This window comes from Wyeomyia smithii, chromosome 3 (genome assembly GCF_029784165.1).
Source record: "Wyeomyia smithii strain HCP4-BCI-WySm-NY-G18 chromosome 3, ASM2978416v1, whole genome shotgun sequence".
Lineage (NCBI taxonomy): Eukaryota > Metazoa > Arthropoda > Insecta > Diptera > Culicidae > Wyeomyia > Wyeomyia smithii.
In genome coordinates, this window is record NC_073696.1 from 276,838,847 (window position 1) to 276,864,559 (window position 25,713).

Below are 25,713 nucleotides of genomic sequence, written 5' to 3' on the forward strand. Positions count from 1 at the left end.
ATAGGAATACTCAGTTGCATCCGTGATAATGTGTAATTCTGTTGAGTCGACATCAGCCCAGAAAGAATATCCAACATAGCAACATAGAATTCTAATCGTTTCCACCTGCAGCAACAGTCCGATCCACCGCTTCCAGCTCGTCCAGCTGTTATCCTTGATCGCTTTATCCCAGGAACAGCCGGAACGACTTACTTACTTACTTAGATGGCCGTACGTCCTAAGACATGGCCTGCATAACGTGGTTCCGCCAATTCACTCGGTCCATGGCTGCCTGCCTCCAGTTCCGCGGGCACCCGGTGCTTTGCAGATCGTGCTCCATCTGGTCCACCCATCTCGCTCGTTGCGCCCCTCGCCTTCTCGTTCCCGCCGGATTTGAAGCGAACACCAATTTTGCAGGGTAGCTATCCGGCCTTCTAGCTACATGCTCTGCCCAGCGTATCCTTCCAGCTTTAGCCACTTTCTGAATACTGGGTTCACCGTAGAGGCGCGTAAGCTCGTGGTTCATCCTACGCCTCCACACTCCGTTCTCCTGCACACCGCCAAAGATGGTTCTTAGCACCCGACGTTCAAAAACTCCGAGTGCTCGCAAGTCCTCCTCGAGCATTGTACACGTCTCATGCCCGTAGAGGACGACCGGTCTTATTAGCGTTTTGTACAGGATTTGGTGCGAAGACTCAGATTATGCGACCGTAGTTTTTTATGGAGCCCATAGTAGGCACGGCTTCCACTGATAATAGGTCTCTTTATCTCCCGGCTGGTATCGTTATTCTCAGTTACCAGAGAGCCGAGGTACACAAACTCGTCGACCACCTTGAACTCATCCCCGTCGATTGTTACCGTATTGCCTAGGCGTGCCCTGTCGTGCTCGGACCCACCTGCAAGCATATACTTAGTTTTTGACGTATTAAGCTTCAGTCCGATCCTATCTGCTTCACGTTTCAGTCGGGTATACTGGTCTGCCACCGTCTCAAATTTTCTGCCGACATTATCCACGTCATCCGCAAAGCAAGCCGGAACGCCATAGATCCTGAATTAGACGCCAGGATCTCTGGCGTTCCGACCGAGGGATCGAAGAACCCCATGACGCAGCTCAGAACTAATCTCTTTATCGGTCGCCGGTTGTCAGCTAGGTATTCTTGTAGTTGTTCGCGATGCTCCGTTGAGAACGAAAACGTATTCTGACTAGGGCTCCAGACGATTCACAGCACTCTTTCGTTCCCAGTCGACTTCGCCCGACCGAAATGGACATCTTGAACATCTTCTTTTTATATGCGGATTTCAAACTCTGCCTTCCATTGGATGAACGTGACTTATTTGGCTCGATGAATCGCTTTTTCTCCGATGTCGAAACTATCCAAATAGTCGTTGACATAACGACGTTTGACGATTTGCTGATTCTGTGACTTCGCATTCTTGTTTTTTATAAATTGGGCCGAGCATGTCGACCCAAATATCGCTACGTCCATCACGTAGACACTCGGAGGATCATCTTTATTCATCCTGTGACGCTGTGATTGCTGGTCGGCGACTGTTATCTGCATCTGGTGGTACATCTAGCTGGAAACCAGCTAGGATGGTCACCAATGGAACAAGCAGATTCGGTTTTGTCAAGAGTTTTGAATTCAAGGACACGCCATTCAAGGACGCGGCATCCATCACCAGCCGAACTTTATCCGATTTGTGAAGATTTAAAACGACATCTAACGGTAAATAATAAACCTTGCCTGAATCGGTTTTGTCGAGCTCTGCGTACTCTTTCTGTTGATATTCAACAATTTAGCGCAAACTGTTTCGTGCAGCGCAGGTTTTTTCTTCAACTTGCATTTAAGCTGTTCATAAGCTTCACCGCCACGGGGAAGCTCTACGGGTAGATGACGTCGTCCGTTTTCCAGAGGAGGTCCGTTTCGTACCGATCACCGAGTCTCTTCGTTGTACTTTACAGCAAGCTCACAACCTCGCTACCACGGATTTATACTGTGTTTTCAGAAGATCGCGAATAATAGATAATTACACTAGTTGACAAAAGCGAAAAAAATGTTGCCCTAAAGCTCGAAATAGCCGCCCTAAATAAATTATAGCTTTTCAACCATTCCTGTGAATATTCCTGTGAATGGATAAAAACCTATAATCTTTCAGTTTTTTTTTTTTTTTTTTTTTGTAGTTTAGGGTCACACCTGTGTTGACCAGTGTTATCGACTGTTCATCTTCGATTTTTAGTTGATTTCAGTTAACTATAATTTAATCTCCATTGTGCTTATTTTACTGTTCCTACCCGTTACTGACTCTTCAACGGATAACGTCTGACAGTCTGCAAAAAGACAGGATCCATTAAGTTTCGCAATCATTCGAACCTCGATCGCTTCCAAAATGACGTTGGCATTAGCGAAGAATTTCATCGTACAAAGTACGGGCTGTGTCTGACTTCCAAACAGGATATCACCGCAGGAGCAAAAAAAACAGTCTACCGGCCGGACTTTGACCATCATTCGCAGCAGGTGAACTTTGATCCCAGCTGATGGGAATCTCACGATGATGATGCCTCTTGTTAACGATCACCCCTAGCGATGGGTGACGCAGAATCGAGGCAAGCGATGCCTCGATAATATGTGTGTGATTTTTTGTTGTTGTTGTTGTTGTGATTCGCCCTGACATATCCAAAGTCGCGTGTCGAGTGGTTTTGCTTCTTGAATACTAAACTAAAGCAATGCTGAACAGAGGAATACCAGCTGCATCATAGCTGCAGTAGGCTATGATGGGCTGTGTGGATAATAATGATGTATAAACAAATCAATTCAATCCAAGTTCGCGCGTACCGGGCAGATTCCAAGCTGGCACAAGTGTTGATGAAGGAAAAGGTCAGTACACAGCTCACGATTATTTCGATTCTATTTTTATGAACAATTGAATGGAGGAATTAAATTCTAGTTAGTGATTAATGCGTAGAGGGTAGAGTAAATGCGTGTACAGTTTTTTTTTCTGTTATAATATTTCGAGTGTGACAGTTTATGCGGCGCCATCAAGGCTGTAGGTGTAAGCCCGGTATAACAATAGCGAAGCTTCTACACGCAGAGCCGATGAATTGGTTGTATCCAACGATCGCCGCTTTTGGACCGGTATCGTGATACCGGTAACGACCGGCTTGCGGCAGCCAAATTTCCCTTTTGATGAACGTTTTATAATGTGCAAACTCCCAGATACACTAACAATATGACGTGGCAAAGCAGAAGCTTCATCGAAGTCTGCATTTTTGCATGGAACCCTGCACCTTCATTTCTGTTATTGTCATTGTGTGGATACGTGGGTCTCCTCAGCAAGCTGGTTCGGTGCAGGGTGTAATTTACCGATCCATTAGCAGTTACATGCTTTTGTGTGAAGCGCAGAGTTTAATATAATTAAAACCTTTTATCGCTGTACAAGTTTGTCATGGTAGGGAATGACTGGTAATGAAATCAATAGAAAAACCGATCGCAGCAACCCGCATCGGAGCCAACTGCGATGCATGAGAGCGAAAGCTTTGGACATTTTTATGAAGCCAACCTAAAGTTTTTCAACATATTTCGATTATATACCAGTTTATAAAAAAAAATAGTTTAGGCCATTTAAATAAGCTATTGCAACCCTGTTTTTTTTGTGCTTTCCTGTTCCCGCGGTTTGTTGAAATAAGCAAATTGATTAATGCTGTGATGTTTGGTTAACGGATTAACGATTTCACAAACTGTTAACGGTGCTAAAACCCTCCCCTTTGAAATGCTATATGTACGCTGATTCATTAATGTTTATTTTTCCAATTCTTATATGATTGAAGCTAATTTTTGACTTGTTTTTGCCCCATTTATGATTTATTTTTAACTTTTTTTTTTCGAAGTTTTCCGATTTATTTTTGATCTTTTACAGTTTATTTTTGACTCACTTACGATTATTTTTTTAATTTCTTTGAACTCGTTTTTGACTCATCATTGATTTATTTAATTTTTCGATTGGTTCTAGACACATTTTGCACCCATGTTTTATTCAATTTGGAATCACTTTTAACTCATTTCTAGTATAATTTTAGCATGAGCCCTTACTCTTCGCTAGATTTTGAAGTCTTTTGGCTCACTTTCCAGCTAAAAAAAAAAACAAAGCCTTGGTGCTACATTCCGTTTCGAAACTTGACCTTCTGTTTCTTATACACAGACTTCGCAGCCGACTGTTTAGTGTACAGGACAATTGCGGGGCTAGCGCTACGATCCTTCTGACACTAACAGTCTCTCCCGAGCCGAGACTCGAACCTACGACGACTGGCTTGTTAGGCCAGCATCGTACCTCGAGACCATCTGGGAGATACAACTTTCCAGATATTCTTAACATATATTAGCTCATTGTTGATCCTATTAGGATTTATTTTTGACTCATTTTTGTTTTAAACTGATTCATATTCGCAGTATTATTAACTCATATTTGTTTTTTGGTCGTTTTCAAATAATCTATGTTTTTTGTTGAAATCGTTTTTTGACTTGATTTTTCTTGTAACTCTCTTTCTTTCTGAAATCGTTCATGACTCGAGTGCTATTATTTTTAGCTCATTCCAAAATCAGTCTAAATTGGCTTTTAAGGTAAAACGGGACGGAATCCAAGCATTATTTAAGCATTGTGAACAGTCCATGGTTACCAAAGTTTTAATATTTTTGATGCCATAAAATTCAACAGAATCATAACCATATGAACATTTTTAAATGCTAGCGCAGCCTGCTGCTGGCAGTACTGACAACACGGGCGCAAAATTTGACACACGCAGTTGACTTAAAACTAGAAAAAAAAAAAAAAGCAAAAACCGGGAATTTGCGAGGCGCTACACTTTAGATGCATGTTTTAGCCCATTTCGACTGATTTTTCGCGGAAATTAGTTACGAACGTGCTGTTTATTAGTGTAAGGAGAAAAGTATGCTTAGTTTGAGTGGTTACGCGACTGTTACGTGCCGATATTTACAGAAAATATTCTGGTAGCTACCGACGCGAAAATATAAACAACACCAGGAGAGAAAAAAATGTTTTGTGAAAAATAGCAAGATTGAAACGTCCTAAAGGTTTCACGGTGAAACCAAATGTGCAAACCGACTCAGTTAGGTGCTCTGATGCTGGTTTAACAGTTTCAAAATAATAATTGCTAATTGTTTACTCCCTTCCCATGTTTTTTTCCATTTTTGAATTTTTCTAAATTTGTTTCAACTCACTTTGTCATTCATGTTTAACTCTACATGAATCATTTTTGGGTCATTCCTGGTCCTTTTTCGTTCCATATTTTACTCATTTGGGTTTTCGAAATCTGGGAAGCATAAAAGAATGAACAATTTTTTTTTCAAAGACAACTTCGATGGTGAACACCAAGTGCATTGAGATTACAAAAATGGTAAAACATCAGAAAAAGTCTAAAGAAAAATTTGCAACCATTAGTCGTTCGCCTCTAAAACGGCCGATTAGGACTGATAGGACCTTCACGGACACCGATCCCATCTCGATCGCGCGCGTCGTCGTCACCTTGGCCACGCAGAAAGAAGTGACGAAACCCCGATCCTGCCTGGTGATAAAAGCCGAGCACTTATCGGAGGGCTGCTGTTTGTTGTCGGCTTAAGTTATGCATAATTGCAAATGTAAACACAGCTCACTAATCGAAGACGGCTGCGGGCGGGGAATGAAAGAGTGCTGGAATCGAAGCGATTAGAGTGAACCTCCACGTTGGTTTTGCGGTTCACTCGATGAACAATCAGCGCCTGCTGATGTGTGTTGATCAAATGCGTGAGCAAGAGAGTGAAGCCGTCAACAGTGAGAAAGAGAGCGGCGCCGCCGGTGGCCTAATCACTCGCGCCGTCTGAAGCGGGCGACGCGTCGTCGTCGATGATTTGATTCTGGAAATGAGCAGACAGCTCAACTCCAGTCAGTTATCGCCACTTGTCAGTAGTAAGGCATCCGTCGCGCTGTAAACATCGTACGGTGTTTTGGGCTCCTCAAACGAAGGAAACAAAAATTCTGAATCGTTTGTTAAGTTACGTTTTGTTGTTAGTTTTGTGTTAATTAGTTTTATGTCGTTTCGCCAAGGGGCTCCTCCGGTCGATTTGAGTTACTCTGTCCGGCATTCGTTCGTAGGATTGTAAATAAGTTGCACGCGGTTGAAGTGATTGTAATTCCACTTGAACGAGAAATTTGGATTGGATATTTACAGTGAAACTGCATTACATCTGGCAGCACCGGTTTTTTATGGCAAAAATACTCTCAACAATTGTTGTGCACACTGCCTGCGCCTGCTGCTGTCATTCTGACCTTGTTTGTTTTGAACCAGAATTCGCGAATCGACACACAAAACGACACGCTGAATGAATGTGCGTTCGATTTCGGGGGGAGACACCAAGAAAGAGAGAGGTAGAGAGAGAGAGCGAGCGAGAGTGAGCATTTTCCGGAGTAAATCGGAGCGGATTTGACACTCACCACGGGAATACAGCGAAGGGAGAACGTTATCCCGTACGCACCAGAAAGGATAGTTCTCTGAAAGGAGCAGGAAAAGGAAAGAAAAAAAACGCAAAGAAGTGTTTCACTGCACATAAACGGAGCTCAAGTGTTATTTAGTGTTTATATAGTAAAAATCAGCAATTTATAGTGAGACAATAGTTGTTCGTTGGATCCGGGTGCACATCCAACGCAATTCAAGATGAATAAGCTAGACTACGATGTAGATTGCTTAGAAATAAGGTAATTAAACCGCCCCCCAGCATAAGATTATTGATTGCATGAGAGTAGTCCCCTTAATTTTCCCTTCTATCTAGTGTTTAACTTTTTTTTCCTCACACGCTCGAACCCGAAACGGCCCTCTGTGTTCCACCCACTGAGTAGGCGAGCAGGCATTACGCGCCTGCTGCGATGCGTTGCATCGTCATAGTTTCGTACTTTCGAAGCGTAGTACATTTCAAAGTGTTTCGATGGGAAGAATAAAATCCTACATATTGGAATATAATTTTGCATTGGTGCTATAAAAGTGCCTTGCTTTCTTTCCGCTTATGGGTGAAGAGGGAAAAGTTAGGTACGGTGTGGGACGAGAGAAAATGACATTTCTCTTGTCTATTTGTATTTTTCTTCTCACTGTCATCTGAAGGCAGATTTAGTTCAAGTGCAAAACATACCAGCCAGCGAAAGAAATCCGCGAAATTAAAACGCAAAAACCGGATATTTGCAGTTTTTTTCTGATCTCTATTTTTCTTTCTTCGCTTCTCCGCTAAATTACAGTGACGACCTGATAAGCATGGCCGAGGACAATACACTAGGTAAGCTGGCGATCATTTTTCCTGTTCTATGCAATATGAATTAGCCATGTTGGTTAAAGGATAAGGAGAAGAAAAGGTTCTGCAGCGTTCTTACACCACCCACTTTTTTTTCTTCTTTTTGTTCGTTACGTCTTTCGCAGGTGACTTCTCACATATCGACGACGAGCTGCAGTTTGTGAAAAATGACGGTAATATAATTTTTTACTTTTCGACCGCTTCGACAATGCGTGTGTGCAACAGTAGTCTCTTGTTATTGCTTCATAAGAAATCAAAGAAAAAGTGAGAGTGTCACCCAGTTACCACCGGATGCGCATAAATCACTGAGAATAAAGAAAGAAAAAAAACAAAAAAGACTACGTGTGAAACAAGACTGAGATAACGCACTATCGACGGCGGCGAAGACGACGTTCTAGACCGGGCAATCTGAGTCAGCGTATTCAGAAAATTTAGAGTGCACAGTTGAGTAGAACAAAATAGAAAAAAAGTGAAATATACTCTAAACTATCAGTGTGTGTCTAGTCAAGTGTGCCATGACGGCTGGGTTGCGATTGCAGAACAGAATACACTATCCTGACGCGAATGGTCTAAGTGTGCCGTGGTGCAGTGGCGATAAAACACGATAAATAATGCATAGTCTCCTGCGGTGATGATGATGTCGCCAACCGTCTGTTTGCACAATGAAGTAAAAGTGCATGTTCTATGTTTCGAAAATAGATGGTTATGTACCTCTCCTTTACTCTTTCTCGTTCGGTGTGATTACTGTTGCCACTCACGATTGCGATTGCTTGAAAAAACAAAAAAAAAACAGAGGTCCACTACTGCTTTCTGCAGGCATGTGCGTTGTGGTCGAATCAAATCTAGAGAAAAAAAATATCTAGCTTCACCACAACTCACCTTCCTGCAACATGCAGGATGCTGGATCTCACCCAACGGCACTGAATGTGTTTGATTTCAATTTGGTTTTTTTTATTTCTTTTTCTCTTTCTCTACTACTGTCCATCCAACTGTAACAACAACAACAACAACCACAACCAACCAACAACAACTACCACTACTACAACCCTGCTTCACATAGGAATGCTAGCACTAAGATTAATTCAAGTGGCAGATAGTTTAGACTCACCCAATTTTATCACAGGATCACCAGCTAATTCCTACCCAACGTTAACCAACTCCAACAGCGATCCTAATCAATGTAATTGTTTTTTTTTTAGCCTCCCCCATCTTTTTTGCGACTCCTATCGGACTCACTTGATGATGATGACGCGTAACCAGTTCCTCCACTATTGAGTGATATTCCCGGTTGTCATGTCAACCAAGAAAAAAAAAACCCTTTTCAAAATCAACATCAAGTAGTCGGATGTAGTGAGCGTGAAAAAGCTAAACAAGAAGAAGACAAAACTAACTAACTAATCTTATCGTTTTTCTTCCCCGCGTCCCCTTGCGATAATCTTCCCCACACACACGTGTGCGCGCGCGCAGGCTCATTTTTTGTGCTTAAGAAAAACAACGACAACGTGAAGCAAAGCAGACCTGCCGTCAACATCAGCAGAACGGGCCCAAGGCCCGTGGACTGCGCCAGTGACACAAACCTGAATAGAAAGGTACGTCGGTTTTTTTTCATCTCACATTTAATCTTCCCCTCAATCCAAGAAATTTTTTTTTTTCGCAAGACTTACAGTTCTGTGAGTGATGATAAAAAAGCTAGGTGCAAAACATTCACTATCTGTATAAATAAAAGCGAGTGTTGGTCTGTCTGTTTTCAAATGCTCTAGCTGGATTCTTTCAAACAGTTAAATTTCAGTTTCATCCAGATATTTTAACAACTCAAATTGTTAGTTTTTTTTTGTCAGTTGACAACACTCTAGTAATGGTAGTCCTACGTCAAAAAGTTTCATTTCGTACATCAGACGCAGCAAAGCGGGCCGGGTTTTTAGCTAGTATTACATAAAACAAGACGGCAGGTGATAAGATAGGCACCTAAAGGCACGATTTACTATGGAATCGCAATGAGGTTCTAAGCGGGTGCGCGAGGGATTCCTTGAAACAAATTCTCGTTCGACACTTCGGCGAAACAGTCAACCGGGGAACGACACCGTCGCCGACGTCGTCGTCGTTTAGCGGTTGCATGTACGAGCCAACCGCGCCGCAGCATGTTGGAGCCGATTTTAATAGTTCTCCAATGCGCGCACTGTGGACTAGCATTGAACCGAGATGCGAGGAAGATGGGGATGTTTTGACCATCCATCCATTAGCGATCATTATGACGACGACAAACAATTCGATTAATTTTCACAACACATACACATACATCCAATGTCGTTCTCCCCCCCCCCCTCCGCTAATACGCCCCATATGCGAATGACGCGCATTTGTTCTAGCAGAAAAAATGCTATCAGCTGTAGCGAGTAATTAGTCACGAGCAGAAAATTCTCACTAATTTCCAGCTTCCGTCGTTTCGTTCCGAATCGCCGCAGGCTGGTTTTTGCACGGGGTGTAGGCCCCAGACCTGGCAACATTTCGAGGCCAAACCTTGACTTAACATTTGCTGAGTTTTCTCTTTACACGTCTAGTCAGCCGGTTTGATTCTCATCCCAGTAGGCCCATTGATTTGTTCCCATACAACACAATAAAACGGGTTGCTGCGTCGTGCATTTTTTTCTCTCTACATTTGATAATGGTTTGCGCGCCGCCATTCACGCGACTGAGTTGATCTGCTGTCAGACGGCTAGGGGGGGGGGGGGGTGCGGTGATCGGATGCCGTGATCGTAGTACGTGTAGTGAAACAAAACGAACGCACCAAAGCCGTCTTAAACGGTGATCAATTGATCAGCATATGGGCGAGGCTTGAAACGTGCTGATGCTGCGGTTCTACTCTGGGGACGCCCGCAAGCAAGGGTTGTTCCCAGTTCGTTCTTTGATGAGGTCAAGTTTGTGGAGTAAAATTAATTACAAACTTGCTACTAGTGCGGGGAAATTCTCGTGATGCCTACTAACGATGCTGGTTGCGAATTTTTTTCCCGAAACTCCGCTCGAATGTCGAGGAAAGTGCAAGTAGTGTTAGTTAGTTTGATAATGAATACCGAGGGGACAGACAGTCGCAGACTTACAAAGGTGATTGTGAATTTTCACTTGCTGCAGCCTCTGGGTGTCTTTTTTATTTCAAAGTAATGGTTTTGCATTTAATGGCTGAATGAATATTACGAAATGTTCATAGCAGCCTGATTATAGTCAATTTATAGCTTTATGACTTTGTTGCTATTGTCTATGAAGTTCGTTATTTTTAATGGAAAAGTACTGGAAGAAAGCGAACATGTAAAAAAATAGAAAATGTCAAGTTATCAATAAAGTATGGAATGTTGAAATCATTAAAGTAAAAAAAAAATAAAACCAACCAAACATGAGTTCAAAATTATTTTATGGAATTTAAGGATGTCTGAAAATCATTCGAATCGGAAAAATGATTAAAAAAGAAATACAGTGACCACCAGATTGCATCACCCCCATAGCATAGCCCCTCAAATCAAACCCTTTAAATATGGCATACAACTTTTATGTTTTAATATATAAAAAATGGCAATGTCCAGCAAAAACATGCTTTTTTGGGACGTTGATAATTTTGTAAAAAGTTTAAATATTCGGAAAAATCTGGGAGAAAAGTTAGAACAAAAATTGGGATTTTAAGTGCTTTTTCATAGAAAACTTTATGTGACTCATAATGTGTATCTGTATTTGTATTTATTTTGTATTATTGAATAATATTATTCTAAGTTGAAGTAACATAGAACACAGACGCTGACGAAAAACAGTTGACAAGTTAAAATCAAACAAAAATTGTATGCCTCGTAAAATCTTTTGCTTATAGCGTTGATGAGATCATTTGAGCCATACCTCGTAATCCTGGTTGTCCCTCAAATGAGTTGCCTAGGTCGAAGAACACGTGTGGGTTCATAAAGTCACATACAGGGTCAAAATAAGTAGGATAGGCAAAATCCAGGTTGTTCCGGAAGTGGCCAATGCAGCCTATATTAGGAAATATTTTTTTTTGTATGATTCCTGATGAAAAATCCTGAAGATAGAAGTGTCGCACGCTTTATTTGATGCAATAATGTAAATGTCCCCATTTCCGGGTTCCTGCGGGGTATCCGGATCATCCCGGTAGTGGCCAACGTAATCTGTATTCAAAATATGTCTTCTTGATGGTTCCTGATGAAAAGTCTTGAAGGTAGAAGTGTCGCACGCTTTATTTGATGCAAAAATGTAAATGTCCCAACTCCGGGTTCCTCCGGGTAGTCTAGATCGTTCCGGGAGTGGCCAACGTAATCTGTATTTAAAAAAATATGTCTTTTGGATGATTCCTGATGAAAAATCCTGAAGATAGAGGTGTATCATGCTATTTTTTTGAAGCAGAAATGTGAATTCTCCCACAACGGGTTCCTTCGGGGCCTCCAGGTCGTTCCGGAAGTGGCCAATGCAGCCTATATTCAGATATATATCTTTTAAAAGATTCCTGATAAAAAAATCCTGAAGATAGAGGTGTAACACGCTATATTTGGTGCAAAAACGTAAATGTCCCTCTGAGGACTTCCGGATGAAAAATAGCCATTTCTCGATGAGTTCTTGGCCGATTTCGGATCTTGATGAACCATTCGCTTCAGAAATGATTTTGTCATCTATGCCAATGATGCAAATGGGCATTTTTATCAGGTAACCCATTACCAAATCTATCCAAAAATTAGCAGGTTTGACATGCCTACCGGAACTCAGGAATATTCGTATATCCGGTGTCCTAGGCCAGATCTGGGGTCAGAAAATGAAACTTCAAAAGTTTTCCAGTTCAATGGTGTTCGAATTATTAAAATCGAATAACGTTTAGCAAAGCTATAGCATTTCAAATTTCATCAAAATTTTGCCTATCCTACTTATTTTGACTATCCCCTGTACGACTCAACAATTCAGCACTGTCGATTTTTGCCTTAAGTATTTTCGCTCCACTGCTTCTGCTATGAAGTGGTTCGATACCGAGCAATGCACACCGGCTTTCATAATTAGGGATTAGCTTTGTCAACTATTGTCGAGTAGTGGGACTTAAAAAAGAGCTGAAATCTTTGCAATTTTCATAATTAGGGATTAGCTTTGTCAACTATTGTCGTGTAGTGGGACTTAAAAAAGAGCTGATAATCCAACAAAACACCTAAGTCCTTGATTTTTATCAACTCGGTTCAGCTGTTCGCCTTGGATCGTATGAAAAAAGTTTAAAGTGCATCAATGTTGATTAGTTTCTGTAATTCTCTACAATCAGCTTCACTTCGTATTACAAGATATAACTTTAAATCATTGGCGTGGATGAGTGAGTATACAGAGTGCAGAAAAAACACTACGCCGTTAAAGAAGAGTGTAAACAACAGGGTCCTACGTAGCTTCCTTGGAGAACACTAAAGCCTGGCGACAAAAAAGCTGATTTTATTGAACTGATTAACGCATAGAAATCTATCGCTCAGATATAAACGAAGCCCGTTGTACATCCTATTAGAAACTCCTAGTCGAGATAGATTTTCAAAATGTTTATAATAATCCACAGTGTCGAATGCGGCCTTGATGAATTCGCATAAATTACTTTCAACTGATCGCTTCGGGATGAATCCGTGCTGGGATGTTGTTATTTCTGCACGAACTGAACAAAACATCTTCCACAGTGGTTTTCAAACACTTTGAACCTGCTGACAATGATGTTATTCCTCGGTAGTTCTAGATATGTCAGTCCTATTGCCTTTCATAAAGACCGAAACCATACAGGAATATTTCCAAACAGAAGGGAGCTGTTGAAGTTGTAGAGACCGATTAAGGATTGTTTTAATAGGCGGGACCAGAGAGGCGCAACATCTTTTGTATCGCAGACTCAACCATTACATCTGATATTTCAAAAAAGTCGATAGCGTCCCTGGGAACCCCATTGACAGCAGCAAGAGTTTCTTTTGATGTTTGAACATGACCCACGAAGGCACCCGCAAAATGTTGCGAGAATAGATCACACTTTCTCTGCGTAGAGTTGAAGTTCACAAAACCTTTTAGGATAATGTAGGAGATCATCCTGTTTCCGCCTCTCATACCGATTGTATCCACGATAGAATCGAATGTGGTAAATTTCTGACCAATCATCCTGCTCAAGCAGTAGATTTAAAGCATTATAATGACCGCGCCGGAAATCTAGTGCGTCATAACCGTGATCTTGATATGCGAATCGAGTAGTTTAGAACCAAATTACGTTGTTGTTGTCCGTGGTATGAAGTATTGTCAAAAAGAATTTGACTAGCCATACTAATTTGGAAGTGCAACGGGTCAGCAAACGTACAACCATTCGTTGGTTGTTTGTAGTGCAGCGATCTACACGAAACACACGGTAGTCGTTATAGTTCAGTTGGGCAGATTGAATGTTGTCATCAAGCCAGGTCTCAGTGAGTACTTAGATATCGTAATCCAATTCTGCAGTGGCGAGAAACACCTGGTCGATTTTCGTTCTAGAGCCACGAACTTTCTGATAGTAGCGTTGATGATAAATGAATAGTCACGGACAATATACCGTGGAGCTTAGGAAGACTGCAATGCGAATGAGCACCAGGCGGGGACGGTACTTGCCTGGAAACGTGGCAGGTCACAACATGCACAACTGCGTCGGATGGCTTAGGATCTGCGCCCTGACAGAATGACTCTTGGTGATCAAAGCAATCAAGAGGTGAAAGGTTGTACGGTAAACGAATTCGAATTAAAATGAAAGCGACAGTGCGACTATTGTTTGCTGAAAGGTTAAAAAAAGTTTAAAGCTGAGATAAAATAGAAAAAGAGAAGCTGGGAAGTGAAGTGAAAGCATCGTGAAAAAAGAGACTGGTCAATCAGGACCTCATGTTCCTGTATGAAAGCTGCTAGCCTGGATACTTATCCCTACTGGAGTTAGCCAGTTCCACGGAGCACCACGACAAACTGGAACACCGGGAAGGCCGACCCTGAGGCGGGGTAAAAGGGAGTCTCAGCATTGCTAGCTCTACCGGCCCGCTAGTTACAAAGTTTGGCCAAATACTGATCGCCTGCAACGTTGTTTTGCAAAAACTTACAGTTTGATCGCAAGCAAGGTTTCGCTATCGTTTCCAATCTGGCCTGTGTCTCTGGAAGGGCACTTACCCCACGGTTTCCCTCGATAAACCTGAAACAACGGAAAATTTTGAAATGTCCCCTACTGTCCCAAAAACTATGATAAAATTGTAATTTAAAAAAAAAACTGGCTCAAGTTCGGTTCAGATCTCGCGGAATTACCGGTAAAATTCATTTTTCGGCTCTGGAGGGGTTAGGTACGCAAGTGTTAATAGTGTCAAAAATCGCCATCCACTAATACAATGATAGATTTAAGCAGAAGCAGGCTCTCAAATAGCCCGAATTATACATTCCCGGTTTACGGGTACATAATTCTGTCGACCGTGTTAGGGAAAGTAAGCATTAGGCTAGCAATCAGGAGGTCGAAATCTTAAGGCTTAAGAATTTTAAATAGTACAAAAGTTCAAACAATTAAATTACACTTTTTTTGCATTTGGCCAGATGCATAGATGATTTTTCAATCGATTGCTGCCGTAACGAAAAAAAATCCTGTAGAAACTAACCGACTTATTAGCATTTGAAATTGAACCGAACTTCCTGAGAGACGTAGCTCTACGTCAAAACAGTGTTGGCATACACTACTGCGAAGTTGAACTGGGTAAGTTTTTCCCTGGTTTGAGTTCAACCTGAATTTGGTTTCTCATAATAGTTTGAGTTTAGTTTTCCGCACACTCTGATCCATTGAGGTTAAACGTCTATGTGTATGTATTTCAACAAAGCAAGCGAATTGCTGCGATGGGTTTTGCTTTTTGATTGAATTTATTTTCAAAGGACAATTCAAGCGGACTTCGCATCTAGCGTATGTGTTGGCGTGCAAGCTTGTTTGAAAACTAGGTGATGTACTTAGTAATGATTTTGCCTGCTCATTGAATCAGAATTGGAAAATTTTAAAAGCCGCGTCGATGCGTAAATGTTGGTCTTATTTTTAAACCTATCCTAATGAAGTTTAGTCAATTCCGATCGGAACAAAATTTGAAACTCTGGTCAAAAATGTTAAACATGTCAATTTATTTTTCTTCTTCAAATGTCTCTCAAATAACTTAAATGCAGTTCACAAAAATGACTGAATCAAAAATCAGTTGAAAATAGGTTTGACACGAATAGTAGTAGTTCAGAATAGAACCAGAAATGTAAAAAAAGAAAATCAAATGCCAACAATGAACAATAAATAAAAAATAAGTAATAGAAGGTCAAAAATGTTTAAAATTTAGAAAATGTCAAATAAACCAAGCAGGATTTCAACACTGGTCAGAAATTTGTCCGAGTGTGTCGGAATATATACAGATACAAACCAAAAACAAATTCAAATAGTTTTCAAGGATTGAGAAAAAACCGAAACCGAAAATCGGCTAAAAATGAGTCCAAAACAATTTTTGGTTTGTTTTGGATTCATTGATTTATTTTTGTTATTTTTGAAAAAATTAAAACTAAGTTAAATTATATCTAAAATAAATCAATCATCAGTAGATCAAAAACGTCACAAAATGCACTTTTTAAAAGTGTATCAAATGTTTTTTTTATCTAATATCTATTTTTACAACAACTTTTTACCCGTCAACATTAAAGTTCAATAAAGGCAGACAGTGTGTGCAGCTGGGGCAGCGAAAAATAAGCGAACTGAAAAAAGTGACTTGGGAAAATATACCGCATCCAGACGGGACTCAAATTACTAAAGTTTATGTTACAAAAATGGCCTAAGTGTCTAATATGACAGAAGTAAGAAAATGAGAAAATAGTTCAAACTGAATAGAAAATGAGTCAAATCTAAATTCCAAATAAACAAAAGTGTTTTTCAGAATAAGACAAAAAAGAATCAAAAATCAATCAAAATTAGGCCAAAAACGAGTTTGAAACTTATCAAAAACTCGTCTCAATCTGTAAAAAATATGCTAAATACAAGTTAAAAATAAGTCTGAAAAATGTTTGAAAAATAATCGAATTTGTTTACAAAAAAGGCATAACTGTCTAAAATGACAGAAGTAACAGAATGAGTGAAAATAATTCAACCTGAATTGAAAATGAGTCAAGTTCTAAATGAGTAAATATTCTTTGTCTTACTAGTGCCTATATTTTATGTTTTTGAATTACCAACACTGCCTACTTTACAAACACAGAAAATGTAGTCGTAGGACAAAAAAATAAAATTAGTTTGTAGGTAGAAGAACACCGACTGACATTGTAGATCATGTGTTCACGTCACATAGAGAGAACAGTAAGTCGCAGCTATTCTCTGCGTGTGAGGCGAAACACTCTCTCTCTCAATCACCCACAAAACTCTAGCTAGGCAGTGTGTGTAAGTGATCGAGATGTGTTAGGAATAGCGGGCAATAGTAGAGGTTGAAATTACATTGGGTTCTAAAGAATGTATCTTCGGAGTAGTTTAATTGGATAAAAGACCAATACGCAATATTATTGGAAATTAATTCTTCGGGGATTTCCAGCACACGGGAATTGGAACGAAGTTAATGAAAAAAAGGTAACATAAAATCGTTTACATGTTGTTATCAATTAGCTTAAAATATGATTCCAGAAAACACAACATACTCAAGTTTACATAAGAAATCCGTTAACAATTTTCCGTTGATATCAAATATTGCAAGTTCCTTCTGTAAATTTTGCTTAAGTTCGCAGACTCGGCCGTTGTTGTTTGGCGGACGAATTGGACTTCCTATTTGAGCGTTTCTATGTAAGTTTCAATGATTTTTGCAGTTCCAGTGACTTTTGCAGTCCCCATATAAATGAATATATTTTCATCACCTGTCACGTTGCGATGGAAAAAACTCTTCCTCTTTTGTCGCTAGAGCAGTTGTTCACAGGCGGAAAAACGAAGCTTCAAATCATAAGAAAGGTTTCTCGTTTTTTGAATCATTTCCAAACTATGCAACCGCTTGGTAGACGGCTGTTCCTGACTTGGGCAGCTATTCCAATTCAACGTCTGCGAAGATTTCTGGCTTCCCTTCGCGTGGGCAGTCATCAACATCGAAGTATCGTCTTTAAGGCGACGGAGCCAATAATGGCATGATGTTTTACTTAGATCAGTAATTCTGTACTGTTTCAACTCTCGATGCGCTTCAGTCGCCGTTTTCTTTGAATGAAATGAGAAAAGCAACACTTTTCGCAAATGAAAATCGTCACAAAAATCAGACACTTTCACACCACTCATCATATGTATAATAAGTAAAGTATAGAAAAAAAATCAAGTTCGAAAATGGGCCAACAATAAGTAAAACTGAGTCAAAATTGGTCAAAAATTAGTTGAGAATAGGCCAAAATGAGTTGAGAATAAGACAAAAATGAATCAATAAATAGAACAAACACATTTAATATGCTTAGTCAAACTGACCATGTTTAGAATGGAATAACGAAGCTATAAAATTCAGAAAAAATGCGCCAGGATTTTCAAATCGCAACCTGCTATAATTGAAATTTAAACCTTCTTACACTGAAAACGATCGTCGATTCTATGGAAAAGTTTCTGCTCATACATTATTACCAACTAAAAATGACTGGATAATTTCGAAGCGAAAAAAAATTAACAACAACAGGATCGACTTACACACTGCGTATGAGCTCGGTGTCCAAAGTTATGGTCTCACTCTCTCTCTCTCTACCCAATCCCAAGCTATAAATATCCGTTTAAAACCTTACTTAAAGTGCCGCTCGGCACCTGCGAATGGCACCTGTGAGTACAGCGCGCACCGTTGATTCGTGACATGCCCTCAATTCACTAACGCGCACATAAACAGGAGGCCGGAGGTGAAGTGAGGGAGTTAACCTTTGGCACTTTTGCGTGTTCTGTTTTTCTTTTTTTCTCTCTTCTCACGTACAGAGTTACCGCGCACACAAAGTGACACTGCTGTTTTCACGATCGATGATAATTTAGCCTAAACGGTCGGGGGCGGGTTATCGAGCGGATTGTACGAGATCACTTCAGTACCCCGGCTCGTACGCAACGGCAACCAGCCTTGTCCGGTGCGTGTGTGTATGGATGTTATAATATTTGTACGATTGGAGCTTATCGCTGCTAGGCCTAGTGACCGATCGGGCAGAGCGTGGAGTTCAGCGCTGGTAATTAATTATGTCGAAATGCGACTATTCTGCTCCTCAGGTGCTGATGCAGAATGAGATTGCATTTGTGCGCTTGGTTTGTTGTAGCTGAAAAAAAAAATGTAGAGAAAAAAGGGGTGGAGGAGGATGGGAAGAGTTGAGGTTAGGGGTTTGTTAAGGTGAAAGGGGTGGCTCAGCTTTTTTGGGTCTACTTACTGCTCGGTCAGCTTGGCCGATCGGGGTTGGCTGGTGTAGGCAGGGGAGACGGCGGGAAGTAATTTTTCGCGTATAGACATTGATCAGACAGTCTACGAGTCTCTGCTGCAGTATCAAGTTCTGAGTGCATAGTGCCTGCATAGCGGTGTACTATTCGATGGCCATGTCTGTCTGTCTGTCCGTTTCGTGCCGCACTCCAAGATGAAGCTGAGTCAGTGAGTGAATCGGTTAGGACTGTGCTCTGCCTACCCCCGCTGAGTATCCACTAAGTTCCGAATCGATCGATCACTAGGGGACTAAGCCGGTCGGTCGGTCGATCGATCGGTCGGTGGTCTTGTGTATATTTTCCGCCGCTGCTGTGAGTTGTGACCGGTTATAATCGATGTAGGTACCTAGATAGGTGCCTCTATAGACTGTAAACAGGTTGTGTGAACTTGACGAATTTATCTTCACCGTAGACCCCTTGTCCCCCCGTTTCTGTCCGCTGTCGATTCATTTTTTTTTTCACCGCCAGTTTTTCCTATGTTTTGCCACTTCTGTCCATATGTTGGAAGTATTTTTATTTTGCATGACTGAACGATTGGTCGCGAGGAAGCGAATAATAAATCGATTTAGGTGAAACGTAATAGAAGTAAACGGACTATTAATTCATAGACTTAGTTACAATTGGCGTTTGGTCTTGTTAGCAGCTTTCGATTCTGTAACAATTTATAGGTTAGGTATGTGTGGTAGAAACTTTATTGTTGATATCAAATAAGAGCGATTGGCGGTTTCTTCCACTCTAGCGATACGCTTTAGAAAAAGCAAAGTGACCTCTGAAACGCGACGATTTTTAACCAAGAAGAAAAAAACTGCTAAATCACATCCATTTTCCCGATTTAATGTCGGAGACTACAATGGTTTCGAACAGATGAAACAAAACAAAACAGAAATCTGCTTCAGCGCACCAACAGTTTTTACATCCCTGTTAACATTGTCGATTTACAGCTGTACTTTATAATCAGGTGCGCAATTTATTCCGAATTCGCTCAACACACACACACACCACACAGGTCCACGTTAACAGGTTTATTACAATACTTGATTGTACTTTTCGACTAGGGAGGGATTCTTTAATGTCTAGCATGGGTCAACACAGCTATATTGGAAATGCCATCATTTGAAAGACTATTTTGTTCGATTTCAATTGTCTTTCGATTCTATAAAATTCAATATAGGGATGTAAAAACTTTTGGTGCGCTTGATTCACAAATCGCAGTAGGCTTCGGTGGCATTCAAGCGATAAGTTCTGAATTTAGTGAAATAAAAAGAAATAAAATGAAACTCGTGTGCTAAGAAATCTCAGTTTATTTTTCAACAGATTTTAGGTATAATGTATGTAGAGATAAGTATCGTGATACAACACGTCATCCAGATGCGCTCAACACCCGAACCGTTAACGTTTTAAATTCATCCAGCAATTGCACCATGACTCATTGTTATTAATCATCGCATTTAATATTAACTTTTTTTTCTCTTAATTGTGTTTGAAATTAACTCAATTGCTCATTTTCACGTCGAAGCTTAGTTTTATCGGGATCAATGTTAACCAGATTGGTAATCTTTTATTTCTGAAACAATCAATGCAAACATTGACCCGCATAAATCAAAGCAAACTCTGTCTCAATTCCGGACCAGACAAAAGTTAAATGTTCCTAATACTGTAAATCACCTAATTTGCAAGTCGACCCCATTCGCCATGTGCGATTTTTTTTAAGGTTCACATCCAAAAGAAACCAATAACCAAACTGAGCAAAATCAAGTACGCCTACGCACCTCTACGGAGCCTGTATCAAAACTGAAGGTCGATGATGGATCAATTCAAAGCTGATACTCAAACCTGTTTGAGTGTGTTTTAATGGTTATTTTTCATATACGTTTTGTATTGCGAAAAAATATGATTTTTCACCATGTTTCGAAAATTGATGAAAGTTTGATGTTTTAGCTACTTTTCTCCCTTTCAACCTTTGTTTAATTTAAAATTGTTTTCGCTCATTTTAAACCTGTCTTTAAAAGTTTTCAACTCATTTGAATTATGTTTGCTCATTTCATATCTATTTTCTACTCAATTGCAACTTATTTTTGAGTCATTTGAGGTTTGAGTCGTTTTTTGAATTTATTTTTAAATTATGTAGAACTTATTTTTAACTTATTTTGGACACGTTTTTGGTTTTATTTCGACCTATTTTGTAACCGAATTTTCACTTATTTTTACTAATTTCATTTTCATTAATTTTTAATTGATTCGGTGTTTTAATTCATTCCTTTTATTCTGTTTTAGTTTCGAAATTTTTTTATTATTGATTTTTTTACTCACTCATTTCGAACTCGTTATTGATTAATTTCTTTTATTATTTCAAACTTATTTTTGAAAAATTTTCAACTTGACTTACTTATTAATTTAAATTTTATTTATTTTAATTATTACAAAAGTTCACATCAATGGACAACGTAATTCTAATTCCCTTACAAAATAAATAAATTTTACTCATGTTTAACTCTATGGCTTATATTGTTAACTGTTTTCTATATATTTAAGGTTTATAATTAAACTATAATCACTTAAATTTTTTACTGCTTTTTAATAACTTTGATACGTTTCAAACCAATGTTAGTTTCACTTTTTAATAATTTTTAACTGATTTATGATCCATTTAAATAACTCCTCATTTATCTTTTCTTTTTATTTTATCCAACTTGTTTTTAATAGAATTAAGCTTCTTTTTCAACCTTATTTTTACGCATATTTTTCATATATTTTTCGACTCTTGTTCAATTTATTTTGACCTGATTTCTTTTTCCATTTCAACTTATGTTTTACATTATTCAGACTTATTTTTAACGCATTTATGACCTCTGACACGATTTTTTAATTGAGAGTCATATTTTCAACTGATTTTTGACGTTTCGCTTTAGGCATGTTTTTGATGTATATTAAACTAGTTTTGACCCATTGTCACTAAATAAGCCAATTTTAATTAAATTCATAGTCAGATTTATTTATTTTTGCATCTCATTCTGTTAGTTTTTTTCTGTTAATTTCTGACGTTATTTGAACTTATTTTTACTCATTTTGATTTTTTTTTTTGATTCGGTGTTGATTCATTTTTGAAACGTTATCAACGTGCTAACGTGTGATTAACGCTTGACCCTTTTTTATTTTTACTTTATTTTTCTATTGATTTTCAACTAATGTTCATTTTCATTTTCTGCTTGAATTTGGTATATTTTCCTAAATTTGGATTTTTTTTCAATTTTGACATATATTTTACGTAGTTCCGGTTCGTTTTTACTTAATTTTTGGCTCATTGGTTCAAATTTATTGATTTATATATTTTACTCTTTTTATATATAGTTTAAGCTTATGTTTAACCTATTTTTGACTTATATTGACTATGTTTTTCCGTTTCTTTCATATTTGACTCTATTATGATAAATTTATACTCATTATTCAATTTTTTAATCATTTTATACTCATATTTGACTCCTTTTTGATTACTTTGTAATTCCTTCCTGAACTCATTTCAGACTCACTTTTGAATAATTATAAACTCTTTTGTAGTAACATATTTTGGCTCATTATGATTTAATTCTCAACGGATTTTCCATTTATATTCGACTCGTGTTTGACTCGTTTATTTAACTCGGTTTTGATTCAATGTTACCTCAACTTTGGTTTGACAAAATTTTTAGTTAGTTTTAACTCATTTTCAACAAATTTTGTGACAGATATTTAACTTTTTCATTCATGTTCTTTGCGTTTCTTTGACTAATTTTTTACATTTTTTCAACTCTCTCGACTTGTTTTGACATTTTTTCACGAAATGTTGATTTGATTTCCAAACCAAACACCTTGTTATTGGTTTATTGATCATCATTTTCTCATTCATGTTAAACTTAGTTTTAAATCATTTGAGACTCGTCATGTATTCATTTTTTAATTTTATATTTATATATTAATAAAAGAAATTGATTTTTTGGCTTGCAGTCTAATGAATTGCGTTTATTTCTATCTGCTCATCACCGACGTTTCGGTCAATTGACGTACGGACGTACGTTTTTAAATTTATTTTTGACTTATTTCCAACTTATTTTCGACCCGTTTTTGACACAGTTTTGATTTATTTTAATTAGTTTGATTTTTTCCTTATACTTTGGCTTAATTTTGACTCATTTTCAATCCATTTCGGAATCATTTTATGGTTAGTTTTGGCCTATTTCAAGCTTACTATTGATTTCTTCTCTGCGAACCTATTTTTGATCTGATTTTCACTTATTTTTTACAAAATTTTCACACATTCTTTGACCTACTTTCGATTTTGTTTTTGACTTATGTGGACCCGTTTTCCACTCACTTCGGATTCAGTTTTGGAAAAGTGTTGATACAATTTCGTTTTTTGAGCATGTTTTACTTATTTTTCATACGTTTTTGTTTCTTTTTAAGTTATTTTTGCTTACTTTCAACATCGTTTTTGACTTTTATATTTAATATTGATCATTTTTACCCTCATTTTTGATTCAATTTCGTTAATTTTGTTTGTTCGTTTATTTGACTGGCTCTTGGATTTATTTTTCAATTGTTTAGACTCATACTTAAAATATTTCCATTTACTGCATTTTAGGATTATGTTTGGCTAACATTCAATTTCTTCATGAACCAATGTTGAGTAATTTTTGATTGATATTTCAAAAATTTTTAACGTCTATTTGATTCAACTTTAGTCGTTTTACTTTTGACTCAGTTTTTTTAGGTTCATATCGTTTTTGTTAAATGCTCTGGCTGATTTTTTTATTCATGTTAAGTCAGTCAAAACTATTTTTGGCTCGTTATTTATTTATCATTGAACTATTTTTACTCATTTCAAACTAATTTTGGACTTGTTTTTTTACCTATTTTGACCTTATTTCTCAGTTGGTGTTTGGAATTTTTTTTTCGACCTCATTTTAATTTTTTATAACAATTTCGATATTTTTACGCATATATTTTACATCCTGTTTTTGGCCTATTTTTGATTTTTATTTAACTTGTTTTTGATTTAATTTTTAGTTATTTTTGACTCATTTTTTTATTCTTGTGACTCACATTCAACTATTTTGTTACTCTTTCTTGACTTATTTTAAGCTCAATTTTGACCCACTTTTGACTTCTATTGAGCCATATATACTTTGAACTGTTTATCACTCATTTTTAACTCAATTATGACAATTGTATGTCAAATTTCAACATTCAACATGGTTTGATTCTGTCTTGATTAATTTTTGTCTCAATTTAATTTCTTTAATTTGTTACTAAAATTTTACTATTTTATTTTTGGATCATTTCATATGTCTTTTGACTAATTTTGATATCCTTGACCCGATTTTCACTCAATTTCGATGCAATTGCAACATATTATTCACTCAGACAGGGTTTTTTTTTAGTTTTAAATCATTCATGCTTATTTTATTCTCATTTTGAACTTATTTTATCTTGTTCTAGAACTGGACACCTTTTCGATTGCTTTTTGATATATTTATTTATTTCTGATCAATTTTTTATTCATATTTATATAATTCTGAACTATTTTTGACTCAGTTCCAGCCTCTTATTAACAGCTTTTGTACTCATGTTTGAATAATTTTCAATTCATTTTAACTTGTTTTTAACGCATTTCGTGAACCTTTTTAGATAGATTTTAATTGATTTTTGAATTTATCGCTGACTTAATTGGGAATTATTTTTATTTCGATTCGTTAAAATTTATTATGACTGATTTCTGACATCTTTTTTTACATTTCTCACTATTTATTGACTTATTTCTGCTAAAATTTCAAATTATTTTCGAATCATTCTCAATTTTAAATTTTATTCTAAACTTTACTTACTTTGGATTAATCACTCACTTTTGAATTGTTTTCAATTTATCTCATTGTGATTTCTTTTATTAAGATGTTAAATTTGATTTAAAAAATGCATCAAAAACATGTATGAAATATGTCGAAATTAAAGCTAGTTTAAAACTTGTTATTTGTGAAATTCAAATCCGAACCAAAATCTAAAAAATCTAATCTTTCGGAAAACCGATCGCTTCTCGTTCTGCAGAGAGCACAAATTAACAAGTTCATCTCATGTCATACATCATAGATTACTGTTTCCTAGCGAAACGGCTCGCTGCGTTTGCGTTTATCATTTTCACACCCTCTACGAAACATAGTTAGCAAGTCGAAAATGGTTTCATCCAATTGTCTGCCGAAGGTCAGATCAGTTTGATCCCTAAAAATACCACATTGCGGAAAAGCCGTTTCGAATTTGTTAAATTCATGTTGGAAAAAGTTTGTTTACTGACGTATAGAGTGTCAAAAAATGATAGCTGTATCAATTGGCACCTTGCCGACACGATCCAACCAAAACCAGTCCACCAGCAGTGGGGTGAAGCGCTTGCAGCAGGAAAAGGGCCTACTTAGATGGCATCCGACGCCACTGACGATGGATGCGATGATGATGATGATGATAATAGGCGATAATTTGAACCGGAGTTAGTTGCGCATTCAAACGTTTTTAGACGTGGTTTGCCGCCGCCAGCAGAATCGAAAGTGAGTACGATTTTGGAACTATGAAGACAACAACAACAACAACTGAAAGTACACTTACAGACAAATTAGTGCTCGAGGCAACTGCAATCGGATGACGGTACAATTTTGTCGGCCCAGTTATTGAAAAAAACTAGAACGCATTTTCCACGCCGTGCTGCCGGCTTATCATCTGTAAGGAAACTTTTAATTAATTTCTCCTCGGGCCAGGCGCCAAACGGCAATTATGCGTTGTAGGTACTGTGTACCTGTGCCGTACCACAGGTATCGAACCCCCGTCTTTGTTTTGTCCTACACCGAGCTAATGAAAGTGTGCGAAACTTCGGGCATTTGATAATTGGGGGCTGCGTTTACGGGGCTTTAGTCGTGTCGTGGAAATGACAGAAAATCAATCAAAATCGTA

At 38.1% G+C, this 25,713-nt stretch overlaps 1 protein-coding gene across 4 annotated transcripts in view; it reads left to right on the top strand.

Moving 5' to 3' along the window:
- Positions 1-2,703: 2,703 nt before the first annotated feature.
- LOC129726898 (upstream stimulatory factor 2-like) overlaps positions 2,704-25,713 on the top strand; it is a 48,058-nt gene continuing 25,048 nt past the window's right edge. Inside the window, exons 1-5 of one of the 4 annotated variants that reach the window (XM_055684111.1) lie at positions 2,704-2,855; positions 7,255-7,292; positions 7,433-7,480; positions 8,368-8,487; positions 8,775-8,896. In XM_055684111.1, the coding sequence (XP_055540086.1) occupies positions 7,271-7,292; positions 7,433-7,480; positions 8,368-8,487; positions 8,775-8,896 (312 nt within the window). In that variant the 5' untranslated portion in view covers positions 2,704-2,855; positions 7,255-7,270. Of the gene's footprint in view, positions 2,856-5,948; positions 6,724-6,875; positions 7,052-7,254; positions 7,293-7,432; positions 7,481-8,367; positions 8,488-8,774; positions 8,897-25,713 lie in introns of those variants that run through there. The other 3 variants (XM_055684109.1, XM_055684110.1, XM_055684112.1) reach the window with 3 other exon arrangements.